At 51.7% G+C, this 16,000-nt stretch overlaps 2 protein-coding genes across 2 annotated transcripts in view; one reads left to right on the top strand and one right to left on the bottom strand.

Moving 5' to 3' along the window:
* Positions 1-564: 564 nt before the first annotated feature.
* Positions 565-16,000, top strand: part of ACAD11 (acyl-CoA dehydrogenase family, member 11) — a gene marked incomplete at its 5' end in the record, with an annotated part of 21,044 nt that continues 5,608 nt past the window's right edge. The window contains 12 exons of the mRNA XM_010132482.1: positions 565-664; positions 900-1,025; positions 2,303-2,464; positions 2,747-2,911; positions 3,835-3,982; positions 4,499-4,620; positions 5,194-5,300; positions 5,443-5,575; positions 5,910-5,987; positions 6,310-6,448; positions 6,560-6,667; positions 7,773-7,871. Coding sequence (XP_010130784.1) covers positions 565-664; positions 900-1,025; positions 2,303-2,464; positions 2,747-2,911; positions 3,835-3,982; positions 4,499-4,620; positions 5,194-5,300; positions 5,443-5,575; positions 5,910-5,987; positions 6,310-6,448; positions 6,560-6,667; positions 7,773-7,871 — 1,487 coding nt within the window. The remainder of the gene's footprint in view (positions 665-899; positions 1,026-2,302; positions 2,465-2,746; positions 2,912-3,834; positions 3,983-4,498; positions 4,621-5,193; positions 5,301-5,442; positions 5,576-5,909; positions 5,988-6,309; positions 6,449-6,559; positions 6,668-7,772; positions 7,872-16,000) is intronic.
* ACKR4 (atypical chemokine receptor 4) lies at positions 10,008-11,081 on the bottom strand. Its single transcript, XM_010132479.1, has one exon. The coding sequence runs from the start codon at positions 11,079-11,081 to the stop codon at positions 10,008-10,010; it is 1,074 nt and encodes a 357-aa protein (XP_010130781.1).

Below are 16,000 nucleotides of genomic sequence, written 5' to 3' on the forward strand. Positions count from 1 at the left end.
GCCACATTCATTCGTTATAACTTGATGGTTACTACGGGCAGTCCCTTAAGCCCAGCGTGTGTCTGTGATGGTCAGAGCCTACCCTGGGCCCTGGTACCAGAGCTCGTCAGTAGTTTGCAGAGCTTTCTCTATGCTGAGGCTGTTCAGATACCGCCTGACAAAGGGCAGGTACAGTTATGGGCTAGTGCGGGTTCTGCTCTGTTTAATTTCCTCCACATGAGAAAGCTTTAGGGTTCGTGTTTACTGTGTGCCCTGAAAACAGCGGTGCCGCCCCTTCAGGGAGCAGAGGTGACCGCTGTCCCTTTCGCAGGAGGACACTTGGGGTATCTGCGGCCCCTCTGCAGTGCGAGACACACCTTTCTTACAGGCAGGAAGAGAACCTCTGATTTTGTAGGCATCCTTGTAAAGCTGTATTTGAAAAAAAAAAAACAACCCCAAACCAGCAGCTCTTGAAGAGCCCTTTCCACTGTCTTGCTATTTTGTTCAGGCCAAGCCAGTGCGTTTTGCATCATTTTTGTTAAAGCTTTGCAAATGTGTAAGTAATTAAAATCTTTCTCTTTGCAGCTCGGGCCAGTCAAACCCAACCTTTTACCTCGAGAAGGATGGCCAGGCGTATGTGCTCAGGAAGAAGCCCCACGGCCCCCTTTTACCGAGAGCTCACAGGGTGAGTGCCGCTCTTCTCCACGCTCCGAACGGTTTGTACTGTGGGGGGCCAAGTCCTGCGCGTGGTGGGGCAGCACGCGGGTGAGTGTGTCCCGCGCTGCGCTGGCCGGCGGGATCCTTTCCAGTTTCCTGTGCTATACCGGTGACAAAGCGTTCCAGGGAACACGTTGCCGCTCGCTGTACTCATTTCTGTGTGGGAGCTTTTCGCTGGACCTCGGTTCCTGTGTCTCTTTCAGGTTGACAGAGAATATCGTGTGCAGAAAGCCTTATTTTCAGCTGGATTTCCGGTGCCTGAGCCCCTGCTGTATTGCAGCGATGTTTCTGTCATTGGAACAGAATTTTATATAATGCAGCATGTGCAGGTTGGTCCTCCAGTGTGAGAGGTTTTTGTTTATCCCTACTACCAGCTGCTTTTGATTTGTCTAAAACCTCTGATAGAGCTTTCCTACCTTCTGTGGTATAAACACAAATACCCTCTGATACGCGTAAGAAATGCTGACCGTTGGAGATTGTCCCTGATTTCAGCTTCTCTGGGACTTACCTCTCACTTTGCTGAAATTTTCAGCTCAGTATTTAGCCTCTTAAAGGAAGATTTGGGGAGGATTTGAATTCGGGCTTCTTCCCCTTCGTTGGCTCCTGCTCTGTCATCAGGCTCACTGGGAGATGAGATGTAAGAGTCTGTGGGCTAGTTCCTGGAGATTAGCGTTCCTACAAAAATCATGAATCAGGAGTAATAAAGTGTAAGAGCTCTGAAGAATTTGAAACAATTTTATCACACTAAAGGTAGAGACTTTTTCGGGTTTTGCCTAGAACAGAGTGATTCCTTGGCAGGACGCCTTGCTCCTGCAATATTCACCTTTCTGAGGATGTCAGTTTGCAGCCTGCCCCTTCTACAACCAGCACGGCGCTGCTTTTAGCAAATACGTGTGTTTCGTACGCGGTCGTATGGTTATTGTGCGGAATAAACCAGCACATGGTGCAGAGTCTGATTTCCAGACTCGTTAATGCGGGATCTTCAGTCACCGAAGTTCTGTTGCAGCTTTGGCTGTGTAAATATATTGAAGCCATTGTGTGAACCAGTGAAACCAGGAGCTCAGAGAAGAGTCTGTTTTTTCTTTTCCGATCTGTTACTGGCAGGGTCAAAATTAAAGGAGAAATTGGAAAACCACACCTGTCTAAGTGTGTTAAACTCCTTGTAAGGAGAATGCAAGTGGATTTCTTTGGGTTGTTGCCTCTGTACACACAACCCACCGTTCCCCTCCTCTCCCTGCCTGCTACCCCCAGCTGGGGTCTTCACAGATATTTTTTTGGAAGTAGCGGTAGTACCATCACATTTTTTTTCCTGGTACTTTCAAGCTTGAGGGTGTGTGGATTGAGTGCTGCAGCTCCGGCTTTCCTCTCCAGAATATACCTGTTATTTTAATTGCTTTCCAGTAGGTGCCCTGAGTGCTGATGACCTGAGGTGACGGTGAATCCCTTCACCTGTCCTGGGAACAGAATACAGTCAGTGAGGAAGGAAGTTTGGGTTGCACAGGGAGTGTTGGTTCACTCAGCTTGTTTCTGCTGCTGAAATGTGTAGCTTTACCTCTCTCCAGCTGACGTGTACACCCCACCAACACTCGATTTACGGTGTTTCCAGGGCCGCATCTTCCGAGACCCCTCGCTGCCTGAGGTGGGCCCGGCGGAGCGCTCTGCTTTGTATATCGCAATGATGGAAGCCTTGGCGCTGCTGCACTCCTTTGACGTGCCCTCGCTGGGCCTCCAGGGATACGGCAGAGGACCAGGGTACTGCAGAAGACAGGTACAGCTCTTTAAACGTTACCCTGTTTTGTCCCGTCTTCTGGAAAAAAAATTACTTGATTTGCAAGCTAAAATGCTAATTCTGAATGACTTGTAAAAGGAGCCGTCGTTGTAGCTGTTAAATGCCTTCAGTGCTTACAGGGTGAGGTCACTACTGCGTCCAGGTCAGTTCTGTAATGCAGTACTGGGGGAAAGCCCAGCAGCATGTGCCTCAGGGTTTTGCGCTCGTGAAAAACTTGTGACTCAGCTGGCAGAATCTGTTGGGGTGTTTGTATTTCCTTAGGTGTCAACTTGGAAGCGGCAGTACGATGCAGCTGCCCAGACAGGCGCTCCTGCCATGGACAGGCTGGCTGAGTGGCTGGCAGACAACTTGCCCCCGGGCGATGAGGAGGAGAGCCTGATTCATGGGGACTTCAGGATAGACAACATCATCTTCCACCCCACTGAGGTACTGGGCACACTCGTGCACGTTCAGTAGGTTTTGGTTCTCCGTTTGTGCTCCTACCGTGCAACGGGACGCTTAGGCGGGTGTGTTAGCGCAGTCGTTAGCTCTGGTCCCTGCCTCAGCGTCCAGGAACAAACCAGTTCGTGTGCATGGACCCTCGTGGGTGCAGTGCGGCGTAGTGTGCTGAGGGCTCGCTCCACTCACCCGCATGAGCACCGCTCCAGAGCCTGCGGGAAGCTGCGCTGCGGCCTCGGTTAACAGCAAGGGCTTTGGAACAGGGTCCGAGTGCTTGATACGGGGACGAAGTAAAGACAAATCTGCCCAAGCTGCTTTGTTGTGGAGATCACAGACTCTGAGAGTTCCTCATTCATCCCGAGGCAAAAGGACGATTTTTTCCCCTAGTTTGTGCGTATAACTGTGTTACCTCTCTGTTGTCACAGCTGCATTCTCATTATTCTTCCATGCTATTTGCTGTGCTCTGTCAGATACAAGATACTCCTGGGATCTGTGGCCAAGACTATGCATAATATTGTGAGAAACCAGCTTTAGTGCAGGGTCTGTCCCCGAGTATATGTGTGACAGGGCTGGAAACAACCCAGCTCTCAGAACTGTTCCTCAGGGTGTTGTAATTCAATCGTATAGTGACTGAAGAGTTTAGAAGTTTCTGGCAGGAATAACCATGCCTCAAAGGTAGAACCTGAAGCATTTTTGTTGGGAAGATGCCTGGGTTCCTGCCGCTGTGTGACTGTTAATCTCTTACGCGCTGCTCAAAGGAGCTGGGTTTGCTGTAGCCGGGTACAGTGCGTGTTTCGTTTCAAGCATGCGGTAACCAGGTAGAGCCCCGGGGCAGTACGTGGGCTGTGCCTTTGGGGAGGGAGAGGAGTTATGCTGTAGCATTCACCTGAGTGCTTTATTTTTTGTGTAAGGCTCGTGTCCTGGCAGTGCTGGACTGGGAACTTTCGACTACTGGGCACCCGCTGGCAGACTTAGCCTATGCCACTATGTTCCACTTTTGGTCTCCAGCGATGAAGGACTTGGGTCAAGGGACTGTCTTTGGTTTCAAAGGCACCATAGGTATGGAACTGTTTAGTTCTATTCCACTTCTAATCGAGGGTTGATTTCTATTTGATATGTTACCTTTATAGGCAGGAATAAAAAGTTAAACTGATTAGCACATCACTTCTCACTTGCAAAGAACTTTTCCCTAATTTTCTTCATCGAGGGAACCATGCTGGTAGGTTTAAGGTGGTCCCGTGTTAACAAGCTGAGCTTCTGTAGAAGTTTCTGTTGAACCCTTCTTAGAGATAGTGGAAGAGAACTGACCTTTAACTGTAAACTTACCGTTTATTTAGTGTTAATTTCCTGGCTGCAGTGGAGGCGAAGGGCGGTGGGAAGTGTTACGCTTCTGACTACTCCCATTTCTGTTCATCTCTCCAGCTCACGCTTAGGTCCTGAGAAAAGCCATGCTTTCTACTGTGTAAATGGAATGTCTTGTAAAGGTGAAAAGCTCTTCAAATGCATGAAGAATTGGGTGGAAAAAAATCGTAGATGGAGTTGAGTATTCTAAAATATTCTGTTGTGTTTTTGTAGAAACTCCTTCCTTTGAAGAACTGGTTTCCATTTACTGCCGCTGCCGGGGTATTAGCACCGCTTTATCCAGCTTTAATTTTTTTCTTGCTCTGTCGTATTTTAAAATGGCAGCAATAGCCCAGGTAATACACTCGCGTTTTCTGAAGTGTCACTGTTTTTATTAGGAGTATTTGTAGTCGGTGAAACTTGTTCGAAATGTGAATAATACTTTAAAAGTAACCGGAACCGCTGTGTTTCTGTTTGTTCCTTTAGAAGCAATGTCTTAACTGCTTATGACCGATCACTCCAAGGCAGAATTCTTGCTACAGAAAGTAGCTGCTTGGTGTTAATGTGGAGTGAGCGTGTGTACGCGGTCGTTAATGTAGTGGTGGGTGTAATCGGATGTGGGTGCTGTTGTCAGCTGGCGTGGGGGGCAGGCTGGGCTTGTTGCAGCATCGTGCGCAGACATTCCCTTTCTCTTTTCTCTACTACTTTGTGTGATCTGTGTTTGCTTTCTCGTGCACCAAGCTCTCTGTTAGATCAGAAATGGACCAAACCCAGTATTAACATCTCCCAGCAAGGTCCGAGTGCCTCTTTCTTCCCCTACAGAACGTGTGTGTTTACGTGTTACCTTTGCAGCTGAAGAAACCGCCAGTCTATCAGAGAGACAGTTTAAAGTGCACAGTTACTCCACGGGTGTCTGCCTCTTGCTTTAGGGCGTGTATGCCAGATACCTCCTTGGAAACGCTGCTGCAGAGAACAGTCGTGAATTTGCTAAGGTGGTGAAGCCTTTGGCAGAGAGAGGGTTGGAGCTCTCAAAGAGGTGAGAGTGCTGGAGACACCTGGGCAGAGGCCAGGCCAAGCTCTTAGAGTGTCTTCCCGTGTTTAAATGCCTGTGTAAGGCAGCTCCCGTTGTTATGAGGGAAAGTCTGGTCTGTCTCGTTGCACTGAATGTTCTCCTCCAGGTCATCTTTCGGCAGCAGCAGCAGCACGCATCGCAGCGTTTCTGGAGAGCTGTTCCATCAAAGCAGGAGAGGCCAGGGCGTTCTGCTGAAGGTGCAGCAGTTCATGAAGCAGCACGTGTATCCAGCTGAGAAGGTACAAGCTTTCAGTGAACAGATTTATCAATAAACATCAGAAAACACTGGCCTTCTCCTGCCCTCATCAGATGCTTTAAACCACCCCAGATCATTTCCCTCTGTGAAATAAGGCACTGATGGGGGTCATCTCCATGACTCCTCTAAAGTCTCGCAAAATTAATAGGTTGCACTTTGATTTCAATGGTTTTTGATTTCATAGTGTAACCAACTGTATGGTAAAAACCTGTTTTTTGTTTCTCGGGGTATAGCTCTGGAAAAGACACCATGTTATTACCTGTGTATGTTAAATGTGTTCTTAAATTAAACAGCATCTTTTTAATTGTTTCTCTAAGGAAATAATAAAATACTACACTGAATGTGGAAATACTGAGGACAAATGGAAGAAACCACCCCTGCTTGAGAGACTGAAGGTATGGGAGAATAAATATCCTGTGCTCTCTAGCAGTGAAAGAAACAGACACTGATGCAGCACGTAAGAACGCTTGGTGTGTCCTGCTGAGAAGATACTCTGCATGGGAAGAAACTGCGAGGAGCAGTGAAAGGAGGAAGGGGGTGAGAGATAGGAATGAGGGAGGGGAAAAGCAGGCGTGAGTTAGGGCCAAGACTGTACTGATTAAAAAAGCATCCGGTACACCGGACAGCATGTCGGGCAGGAAGGAAAAAGATGGGCAGCAAGCCAGAATTGGGATTTTTCCGGATTTATTGCTAACGTTTCGCTGATCCTTTCAACAGGAAATGGCCAAAGCAGAAGGTCTGTGGAACCTGTTTCTCCCCGACGTCAGTGGTCTCAGCCAGCTTGACTACGCGCTCATAGCTGAGGAGATGGGGAAGTGCTTCTTCGCCCCTGAGGTTTTCAACTGCCATGCACCAGGTTAGCAGCCCTGTCCCGAGAGGCAACACTGAGAGCACTGGAAGGGTGGGCGTCTGGCGCCTTAGGAGCCGTGGGTCGTCAGAAGTAACCGTGGCTGCCGATTCCTTCCAGACACGGGAAACATGGAGGTCCTGCACATGTACGGGACTGAAGAGCAGAAGGAAAAGTGGCTGGAGCCTCTCCTGGAAGGGAAGATTAGCTCTTGCTTCTGCATGACAGGTAAATTCTTCCCAGAAGAGAGTTAGAGGCAGTTGGTGGAACTTCACATGGCAGAAGTACAGATCCTGTGTTAATGAGTGACTGCAGAGATTTCCACTCTGTTGGGGGAAGTGTTTGGACGTGAGATCACCTGCGAGGTGTGAATGCAGAGTGAAGCACCATGCTGCTCTGCCCCAACGGTTACTGTCTTTCATGGTTACAATAATTAGTATTTCCTGTCTGTATATTTTCAGTTTATTTTTAGTACTAGTAAAATACACTTTACTGTGTATTACAGTAAAGTTTAAAGCAAGTTTGCAGTAGAACTCACCCCAGATCTCATTACAAAGGGGTTCTCGAGAAACGTGGTTAGGCACGAGTCTGACTGTTGTGCTGGAAGTCACGTAGCTCTGCAGTGTGTCGTGGGTGGAGGTCCTGAGGCGAAACCTGGGGATAACTGGCAGAACACGCAGGGCGTGTGCTTTGTCTGTGGCTCAGCACTGCCTTCCTTCTTGCTCTCGAAAGCCTGTGGCGTTCCGCATCTTGGGAAGGCGGCTTTTGAACATGGATGTGTCGGCAGGGGTTGAGAGAACTCAGCCTGGCAAATTCTGTTTCGCTGTGTTCCCAAGAGGAACGAGACGCTCTTGCTTTAAAGACGGCCTGTGGAATAAGCTGAAGGTCACAGGAGGAGCTTTTTTCTGTTCCAAACAATCATTGATGACGCTTTGCTGGCAACTTTCTGTCACCTGTTTCATAAACTGCTGTAAGAACAGCTTAATCTCTTGATCTTCACTTGAAGAACCTGAGGGGAAAAAGGCTGAGGAGAGCTGTGGCAGTTCTCTGGAAGTACACTGGGCGGGGGAGGGGTTTACAAACAGCAGGGAAGCAAGAAGGCTGTTGACAAGAAGCCTGAGCCCAGCAACACGTAAGCTCGAGTGTCAGGCTGTGAGCAGCAAGTTGTTGGGAAACGAAGTCTGCCATCACCAGCAGTGAGGCTCTGAAAAGAGCTTTTCTGCTGGGAGCCAGCCGGCGTCCCTGTCGGTGCAGGATCTCGACACACACTGTCTATCTGCGAGGAAGAACTACCCTTATTTTAACCCAGAGGTTTGGTTTTTCTCTAACACAGAGCCTGATGTGGCCTCAAGCGATGCCACCAATATGCAGTGCAGCATCGAGCGGGATGGAAGCAGTTACGTGATCAACGGCAAGAAGTGGTGGAGCAGCGGTGAGTACAGACGCCCGAAACAAGCCCGGCTGCCTCAAACTTCCCGAGACCTGGGAGCACAAATAGTTGTGATCCATTTCGGAGAGGGAAAATTGAGTGTGGCAGTTACTATCACACATATCACACGTGCTCATGCAGTCCCTCGAGGCACCAGGAGACAGGGCTCGCTGTGTCTCCTGGCCACCAGCTCTGCAGCCCCCAGCAGGCATCTTGTCTCCTGACCCGAGAGCGTCGCGTGGCTGTGGGCTGCCACCTTTGCTCTCGGTCAGCGTCTCCCTGCTGTGCTTTGCAGCTCCTGAGGAAGTAATGGGAAAGCTGTGGGAGGTCACACGCAGAAAATCCCACCCATAAAACGTGTTATGTGAATTATAAAAAGGAGAGGAAGTGTGGTGTGGTTTGTCTGATTTCTAACAGCAGCTGGGACAGTCAGGTCTGCATAAAGATGTGTAAAAGGCACTGCAATCCAAGACGTTCGAGGAACATACAGGCACCTCTGTCTTAGAGCCTCCTTCTCTGCCTGGTGGGTTTTTGGGGGGGTTGGGTTGATTTTTTTTTTTCGCCCCCCCCTTTTTAGTGAGTGGGATGTTAGGCCCTTGCCTCTGGCGGGTGGTCCAGAAGCCGAACAGCCTGGTCGGTGTCACTCTGGGTGCAATCACCCCATGTTCATGAAGACAAGTCATAAATCACACACTCAAGGAGTCAGGTCCTTTGCGGGAGAACTGGAGTTCTTACCGTGCCCTGCATGGCTGCTTTGCTTGCCTGCCGTAAATGTAGCACAGCTTTAAAATGTCAGCTTTATGGGGTGTGTGTGTGCGCCATCTGTCAAGCACTTGTGATGTATCTGATCACGCCCTAGTATTTCTCGAAACTCTGGGCAGAAATTCAGTAAGCTTTTGTCGTCCAAACAGAGAAGAGGCCATGTCTCACTTGTGCTACTGTTGTTTCTCGCCTGTCATTTTTCTACCAGCCCCTAATTGCATAACTAGGACCAGCGGCTGGAAATGAGATTCTCGCTGGCTTTCCTAAGCTGTTGCTCGGGCGTGTTGTCTGAGCCCGTGGGGTGTTTGAAGCAGGGATGGTGCACTGCAGCACCCCAGCTGCCCCTGTGAAAATACCCGGTCAATGTTTGCAGTGCCTCCAGGGACTCGGGGAAAGCCGCCGTGCTCCTGGAGCCTCCCCCGTGCTGTGGCAGGGGACAGCTCTGGTACCTCTCTGTGGACAGACGGGAAATCCCACCGGCCACCAGCTCGGTGGAGGCAGAACCTCTCCTGCCCATCCAGCCAGGGCTCTCACTGGCTGATGAGCTCCCGCGCTGCGAGGTGGCAGCGTCTCCTCCCTCCCACCAGGCACCCCAGGGGGAATAAAGGAAAGCCAGGGCACTTGGCATGTTCTTTGGTTTTATTGTCTCTCCATATATTTGAGTAGGGACAGTTACTGCAGCGTTTGCTGTGTTTTACAAGACGTTCCAGGCCCTCTATCCAAAGAGTAACTTTACTTTTTCTTGGGCTTCTCCTAGTCTTTGACTGTGCTGCTGGCTTTTGTGGAGAATGCTGTTGCTGTACATACACGGAAGCGCACAGAGCGGATTTTTTCATGGCTGAGAACTGAGAGCTTGAACTCGCAGCTCATTTCAAGCCCCAAGGGTATCGTGGAGTGATAGCTGGGGAGAAACTGGAGCTGACGCACTGGGCCAGTGTTCTGAACTGGTACAAGGAGTTAGAACACGAGGTGGTTACCTTTTGGTACAGAGGTTCCTGAACTGCAGTTTCTTGCTGCTGGCTGCTCTTTCTGTTTTAATTAAACGTTCAGGCATGTAGAGGTCGTTCGTCGCACCGGTGTTAGTACTGCGACACTTAACTTTCAATCTTGGGGTTTTGTTGTGGCTTGGGGGTTTAGGTAGGGCTTTTCTTAGTAAATAGCTCTAGTTGCTGCTAGGAATTTCAGTACTTGGTTCTTGCCTCGTGCTCAGTTTTGATGAACGTGTTCCTCTTTGAGCTGCACTGTAGTGTCTTGGCTAGGCTGCAGGTTCAGAAAGTCACCTGCCAGGTGACGTGCTGGGAAGCCACAGCTGCTGGAACAGTACCCCCGGAATGCGTAAGTCATTCCCCTGGCGATGTAACGGAAGTCATGGAGCCTCTATATAGTGAAACTAACGGTTTCTTCAGTCTGCTCTTCGTAATTCATAGAAATGTCTTCAGGTCTCCCGCTCTGCCGCTGTCTTCTCCAGTACCCATAATTTTTTGCGATTTTCACGACATGCATTTTTAAAGAGGCGCCCAGAAAGGCGTAGAGAAGAGGGTTGAGGCAGGAGTGGAACAGAGCGATGCTCTTGGTGACCTGCAACGCAATGTCCATGGCTTTACTGGTGTGGCAGTCAGTGATCACCACGTAGATGGTATCGATGGCTCGCCAGAACTTCACGACGTTGTAAGGTAGCTGGGTAGCGATGAAAGCGGCCACGACTGCCAGCAGAACCGTGAAAGGTCTGGATTTTTTGTCGTTGGCAGATCTAAAGATCGCCCGAGCAGTGGCTGAGTAGCAGATGAGCATTACCAGGAAGGGAAGCAGAAATTCCAGGATGATTTCCAGGATCTGGATGGTCGCTTTTAAGAGCGTTTCCATGCTCGTGGGAAATACGGGAAGGCATTCGTTCCTGCCGTTGTGTTTCCTGACTTGATTAAATACCAGTTCGGGGACACTGAGGAAGGTGGCGGAGAGCCAGACGCAGACGCAGGTGACGCTGCAGTATCTGCCGGGTCTCCTGTGGCCCCGGGGTTGGGCAGAGGCCCTGTACCTGTCCAGGCTGATGCAGGCCAGGAGCAGCATGCTACAGCTGAAATTCATGGTGTACAGGGAGGAAGCGAGCTTGCACATGAAGTTTCCAAGTTCCCATCCCTGCACTGCGTTCGCAGCCCAGAACGGGAGCGTGAAGAGCAGCAGCAGGTCAGCGATGGCTAGGTGCATGATGTACGCGTCTGTCTTGGTCTTTGGTTTCTTGCAATAGGCATAAACTGCCACCACTAAGGAATTTCCAGCAATTCCAACAGCGAAAGCCACTGTGTAGAACACAGGGAGGAATAATCTGCTGAAACTTCTCACATCGCTCTTTTCACAGAGAAGCTCGTATGTGGTGTAGTCTATAACAGAGCTGAGATCATCCTCCTCATCCTCCATCCAGTAATCAGTTGAGTTGTTCGTATCCCAGCCCATGGCAAAGCTACAAGACACAAAGCAGGGGAGAAGGGAGCACCAAAGAAATAACACTGGCTGTAAAACTTACACCTCAAGTTGAAGGAAGCTGGGGATTGAGAATGCATCTGTAAATAATCAGAGTGGGTCTAGGCGGTGATGGGGGCAGAACAGACAGTCACAAACACTCATGGGAGGACAGGACTGACCCGTCGGTGGTGCGGGGCAAGTGCAGCGGGCTCAGCAGAACGGCTCTCATCACCCTCGGGGTTTGAGATGGCTGGAGGTGCCTGGAGGGCACCTCAGAGCCGTCGCAGCGGGCTCAGCAGAAGGGCTCTCATCACCCTCGGGGTTTGAGAGGGCTGGAGGTGCCTGGAGGGCACCTCAGAGCCGTCACTGCTTCCACCGCTCTGGGTCAGTTCGGCTGGGCACTATTCCATCAAAACCCAAATCGGTCTGTACGTCTGCAGGGTGAGACAGCACCTTCCTCTGGACGCCTCCGCCCAGCAAAGCGGCGCAGCTGAAGGCTGCGGCTGCTCTTCGGGTGGGTGAGGGATGCTGCCCGGACAGTGCTGAGAGGCCAGCCGCGGTGCGCTGTGCCTGCTGTCCCCAGCTTTGCCACGTTCAGGGTACAGTGGAGGGAGAGCGTGCTCATTGCTGCTTGGGCACGCATCTACACACGTGCTGGCAGAGCTCAGCCGTGGAGTCAGCGCTGAACGTGGAGTCAGCGGTGGCACGGGCTGAGTTTGGGCTCTGTGTCCATGTGGAATTCTGCACGGAACGACACAGCCAGGGGTCCACTGCATCCCGCTGCCAGCGCAGCCAGGGGTCTTATCCCCCACAGAACTGCCTGCGGGTCCCCAGACAGCTCAGGGGCTCCGCAGCTCCGTGAAGCGCTGCCTGCTGACAGACTAACTCCCTGAACACTAAGGCTGTGATCACCCACCAGCTCAGGGCGCGAGTGTTTTCAGCAAGTCATGTCCTACAGTATTTTCTGCTTTGCCTGTAATTGTGTTCACTGACTAGCTCGAGATTATTTCCACCGTAAACCACAGCCCTGCAGGGCCCCGGTCTCCTGGAATAAACGGGATTCAGATTTCTGAACAGCAGTGGCAGAAGGTAGCTGGGAGTGCCCTGCCTCCCCCCTCCTCAGCGGCAGTGTTCCGCGAGTTGAGGCCAGTGTCGCCGACAGTTTGGCTTTTCAAGCTTGAAAAAGCTCCAAACATCACTTCTGGTTTATTTAGACAAGGGTTTAAATGAAGGGTTGCCAGACCTTTGTTATAAACAGTGTCTCTTAACGTTTAGTGTATTGTCTGCTGGGAAACATAAGTTACTGATTGATCTTTAATTCAGGGATGCAGAGCAGTTAAATAGAGAGAAATTAGTAATTTCTATTTTTGCCTTTTTTTTTTGTGAATCTGCTGCCTGAAGTTTTGAAAGTGTGTTGGAAATCAGCTGTTGGGTTTGGCTTCATCCTTTATGGCTTTGTTGGCTTATTTTAACGCTTCAGAATGTTTCCTGTTAAACTTTAACTGACGATTACTCTCATTTTAAGTCTCGTAATGTCTCACCGCTGCCTACATGAAGTGTGCAGAATGGAAAAATACAGTAATTCTGTTCCGCTTTGGCAAGGGCTGCCTGTCCTGGGCTGCCAGCTGCGTTAGCAGGAGCACGCCGCAGGGGCAGCCCTCGGCAGCTGGATGGCCCCTGGAGGGCAGGGTCAGCGAGCAGCAGCAAACGCCGCCCTGGGGTTTATTAGCAGAAGAGAAGCGGCGGCCAGGAGAGTTTAATCTGCTTAGCCAAGAGTAAAAGAAAGTTAAAAGTTAAACTTGAAAGATGTGGTTGTGGTCTAAAACACTTCCTCCAGAACCCCTCGGGGAATTTGTAGCCAAATGGGATCCCTGGCAGACTGGCCTGAAAGCAGCCCCCTAAGAGCGTGGCACAGCTCCGCGAAGCCTGCGGGCGCCAAGCGGTTTGTCTGGCTGTGATGGGGAACCTGCCCCCGTGCTTTTGGCTGCCCCTGGGTCTTGACCAGGCACAGCTCTCTCAAAGGCAGCAGCTGGTACTTCTCCCTTAGGCACAGCTGCGGGTTGGCTCAGGTACCCCTCGCCGCAGGGCGGTGATGCTGTTTCTCTGTACGTGGAGCAGAGCCGTCCCGGGGCTGCCGGGGGCTCCACAGCAGGGGGACAGGCTTGGCGTGGTCTCTGTCCCACACGGCGAGCTGTGCTGCAGGGCTGCTGCATCCTGCTGCCAGAGACCTCAGGAGGTCAGGACAGCCGGGGCGCTTATCACCCCCAGAGAAGGGATCCGCAGGCAGCTCGGAGCCTCCGCTGCTCTGTCCAGTGCTGCTCTCCTGTGTCTGCATTGACAGATGCAGCGCAGGCACCTTCACCTGCTCCGGGCGGAGTCACTCCAGCCTTCCCTTTAGACAGAAACCCCGCGTGGCGTTTACGCACGGAGAAACGCGGTGTTGCGTGTGTGCTTGTCCCCAGTTTCAGCAGACAGGTTTTCCCGGCAGCGCGTTAAGCCCTGCTCTGTTCTGCCGAACAGATCTAACTCGAAGAGGGAAGGGAGCACATGCCTCGGGTGAGTGATGCCTCTCGCTCGCAGCACGTCCCGCTGCCCTCCGTGGCTGCAGGACACGCAGGTCGCGGTTCATACACAGGTATGAAAGCAGACTCACCTGCTGTCAGCCGCCGCGTCGCAGGTCCTGCCGCAGGGAGCGCTCCGGTGAAGTGGGGGGAGCCGCTCTGTGAGACATTGCGCTGGGGCTCCAGGCACCACACCCTCTGCTGGAAGGCAGTTGCGCTTTCATTTTTGACTTGCCAGGTTTTTTTAAAAAAACCCTAATAGAAGTCCTGCTTTCCTGGACACTCTTCTCGCATTGATCATGTGCGTTGCCTCCAGTCCTCCCTCTCCCAGCCAGGCTGGGAGCGTTCTCCGGAAGGTCAGGGCTCTCCTACTGTTTCACTGTTCATTCCCGAAAGTCCAGTTCTGTTTTTTACATCATCAAGAGGCTTTTATCAAATTACACATTTAAAAGGTGAAAAGGGGGGGAAGTCTGCCTGGGGCAGAGTCACCGTGTTCTGTCCCCAGGGCACGGCTGTGCCGTTGGTGTCTGCCTACGTAAGGTTTTACGGGATCCACGTACCCCCTTTAAAGTGACTGTTCAGGGGATGCCGCAGAACGATGGGTTTGCTTTTTGAGGGACGGAGGTTGCTCTTTCAGTGTGCCGTACCGAACAAACCCAGGAGGATGACGGGGAGAAGGTGTGGAAGCAAGTGGTAAATGGTCACCCAGAGTATAACAGCCCGTCCTGCACCCTGCGGGAGAGTTCCTGGGGACCGGACTGTCACCAGTCGCCCTCCTGATCACGTTTGTGTTCAGTGGTATTTCTACACAAACCACAAGCCAGGTAGATACTGCAGAAGGAACCCAGAAAGCTGCTGCTCTGTCCGCGGGGGGAGCCTCTGCCCCGTGCCGTGAGCTGTCTGCTTTGGCAGGAGGCAGAGCTCCTGCAGGATCGCGAGGCTGGAGGAGTTTGCAGCTTACACGCACGCTTTGGTATTTCTGTGCTGAGGCGTGGACCTGGCTGTGCCAGGAATTCCTAAAATTACAGTCCTGCTTAAGTTTCCACAGTCTCTGCAGCTTTTGCTTGGTCTCTTGTGCAAGAGCACCTCGTGCAGAGCCTTCTGTGATCTTCCAGAGCTCCGATTCCGGTGGATTTGTCCCGCGTCCTGTCGCAGTCTGGCGGGTTTCAGTAAATGCGATGTTGAAGCCAAATAACGGAGAGGGGTTTTGAGCAGAGCAGGTGTCAGGCTGTGGTTTCTGGCACGCAGACCCACCTGACCTGACGTACCTGCCGTGCCTGCGTTAGCCGTTGGTCTGCGCTTCAGACGCTTTGGGCTGTGCGAAAGGAAAGGTGCTGCCAGCCTGGCGCTGAGAATGCAGCAGACGAGCGTTTTCCACGGGCTTCTACTGTGTGTGCATTCACAGTGGGAAAGAAGAACGGGGTGGGAGAGGAACTGGAGCCTAGAGGAAGTGTGCTGCAGGATTTGAGCGTGTCTCTGCCGTGTTCTCATCTTGAGTCGCTTGCCTGGAGTTCCTCACGGTGGCAGGCAGGACGTCTGGGTTGCTTCTCGCAAGTGGAGTCATGGCTCTGAGGCCAGAGCTAGCTCTCTTTAAGATGAGTGAGTCTCTCCGTTCTGAGCAGGCTGTGTCTCGATATGGTCCCCCTGCAAGACAGAGCAGTTGGGCTGGAACTGAGGCGGCTGCCGGGGAGATAGCTCTGGTGTGCGGTGGCTGCGGCAGCGGTGGGGACGCTGGCAGTGCCTGGCCGGCTGCGCTGCTTCAGGGCCCGGAGCCTCTCACAGTCCTGCCTTAGACCCGAAGGTCTTTGTGGTGTTTATGGGGCAAAGTTGCATAAAATGTGGTTTGAGTTTTCAGGACTTGGGACTCTAAGGAGCAGAAGGGCGCCAGGACTCTGCCTGCCTTTGCTGTGTTCAGGTGGGAAAAAGCACGTCTCAAGTGAAGGGATTCACTTGTTTTCCTGAAACTCGTGCGGGTGATGTAGAGCACCTCACCAGATGTCTGGCTCTCGGTGAACTCCTCACCAAGTTCAACGTGGAAGCTGTTGACGGCTGTTTTTTTACACGACATGGTGGATTTTGGCTTTTCTCGAAGCAGGGAGGACGTGACTCGAGAATCGCTCACAAAACAGCTTTTGAAGCAGTTCCAGAAAGTCAAAGTATCTTTTGTTGTAAACTTCCCTTCAAGATGAACATGGCTTAGAAAATCCCGCTTGTGCAATTCTTGACCTCCCGTGGAAAAGGAGCAGGGCGGGATCCCCCCGCAGGGTCCAGCGATTCTCTGTGCCGGCTGCTGCGTTGCCAGGGGCGTGTTGCGTGGCTCTGGGGGGTGCACACCCGCCGGCGGCCGTG

The sequence above is a fragment of the Buceros rhinoceros genome, unplaced genomic scaffold (genome assembly GCF_000710305.1).
Source record: "Buceros rhinoceros silvestris isolate BGI_N320 unplaced genomic scaffold, ASM71030v1 scaffold16613, whole genome shotgun sequence".
Taxonomy (NCBI): domain Eukaryota; kingdom Metazoa; phylum Chordata; class Aves; order Bucerotiformes; family Bucerotidae; genus Buceros; species Buceros rhinoceros.

What these genes read in the sequence shown, in the direction of transcription:
- ACKR4 (XM_010132479.1), bottom strand. Translation starts at nt 11,081, where the DNA reads ATGGGCTGGGATACGAACAACTCAACTGATTACTGGATGGAGGATGAG.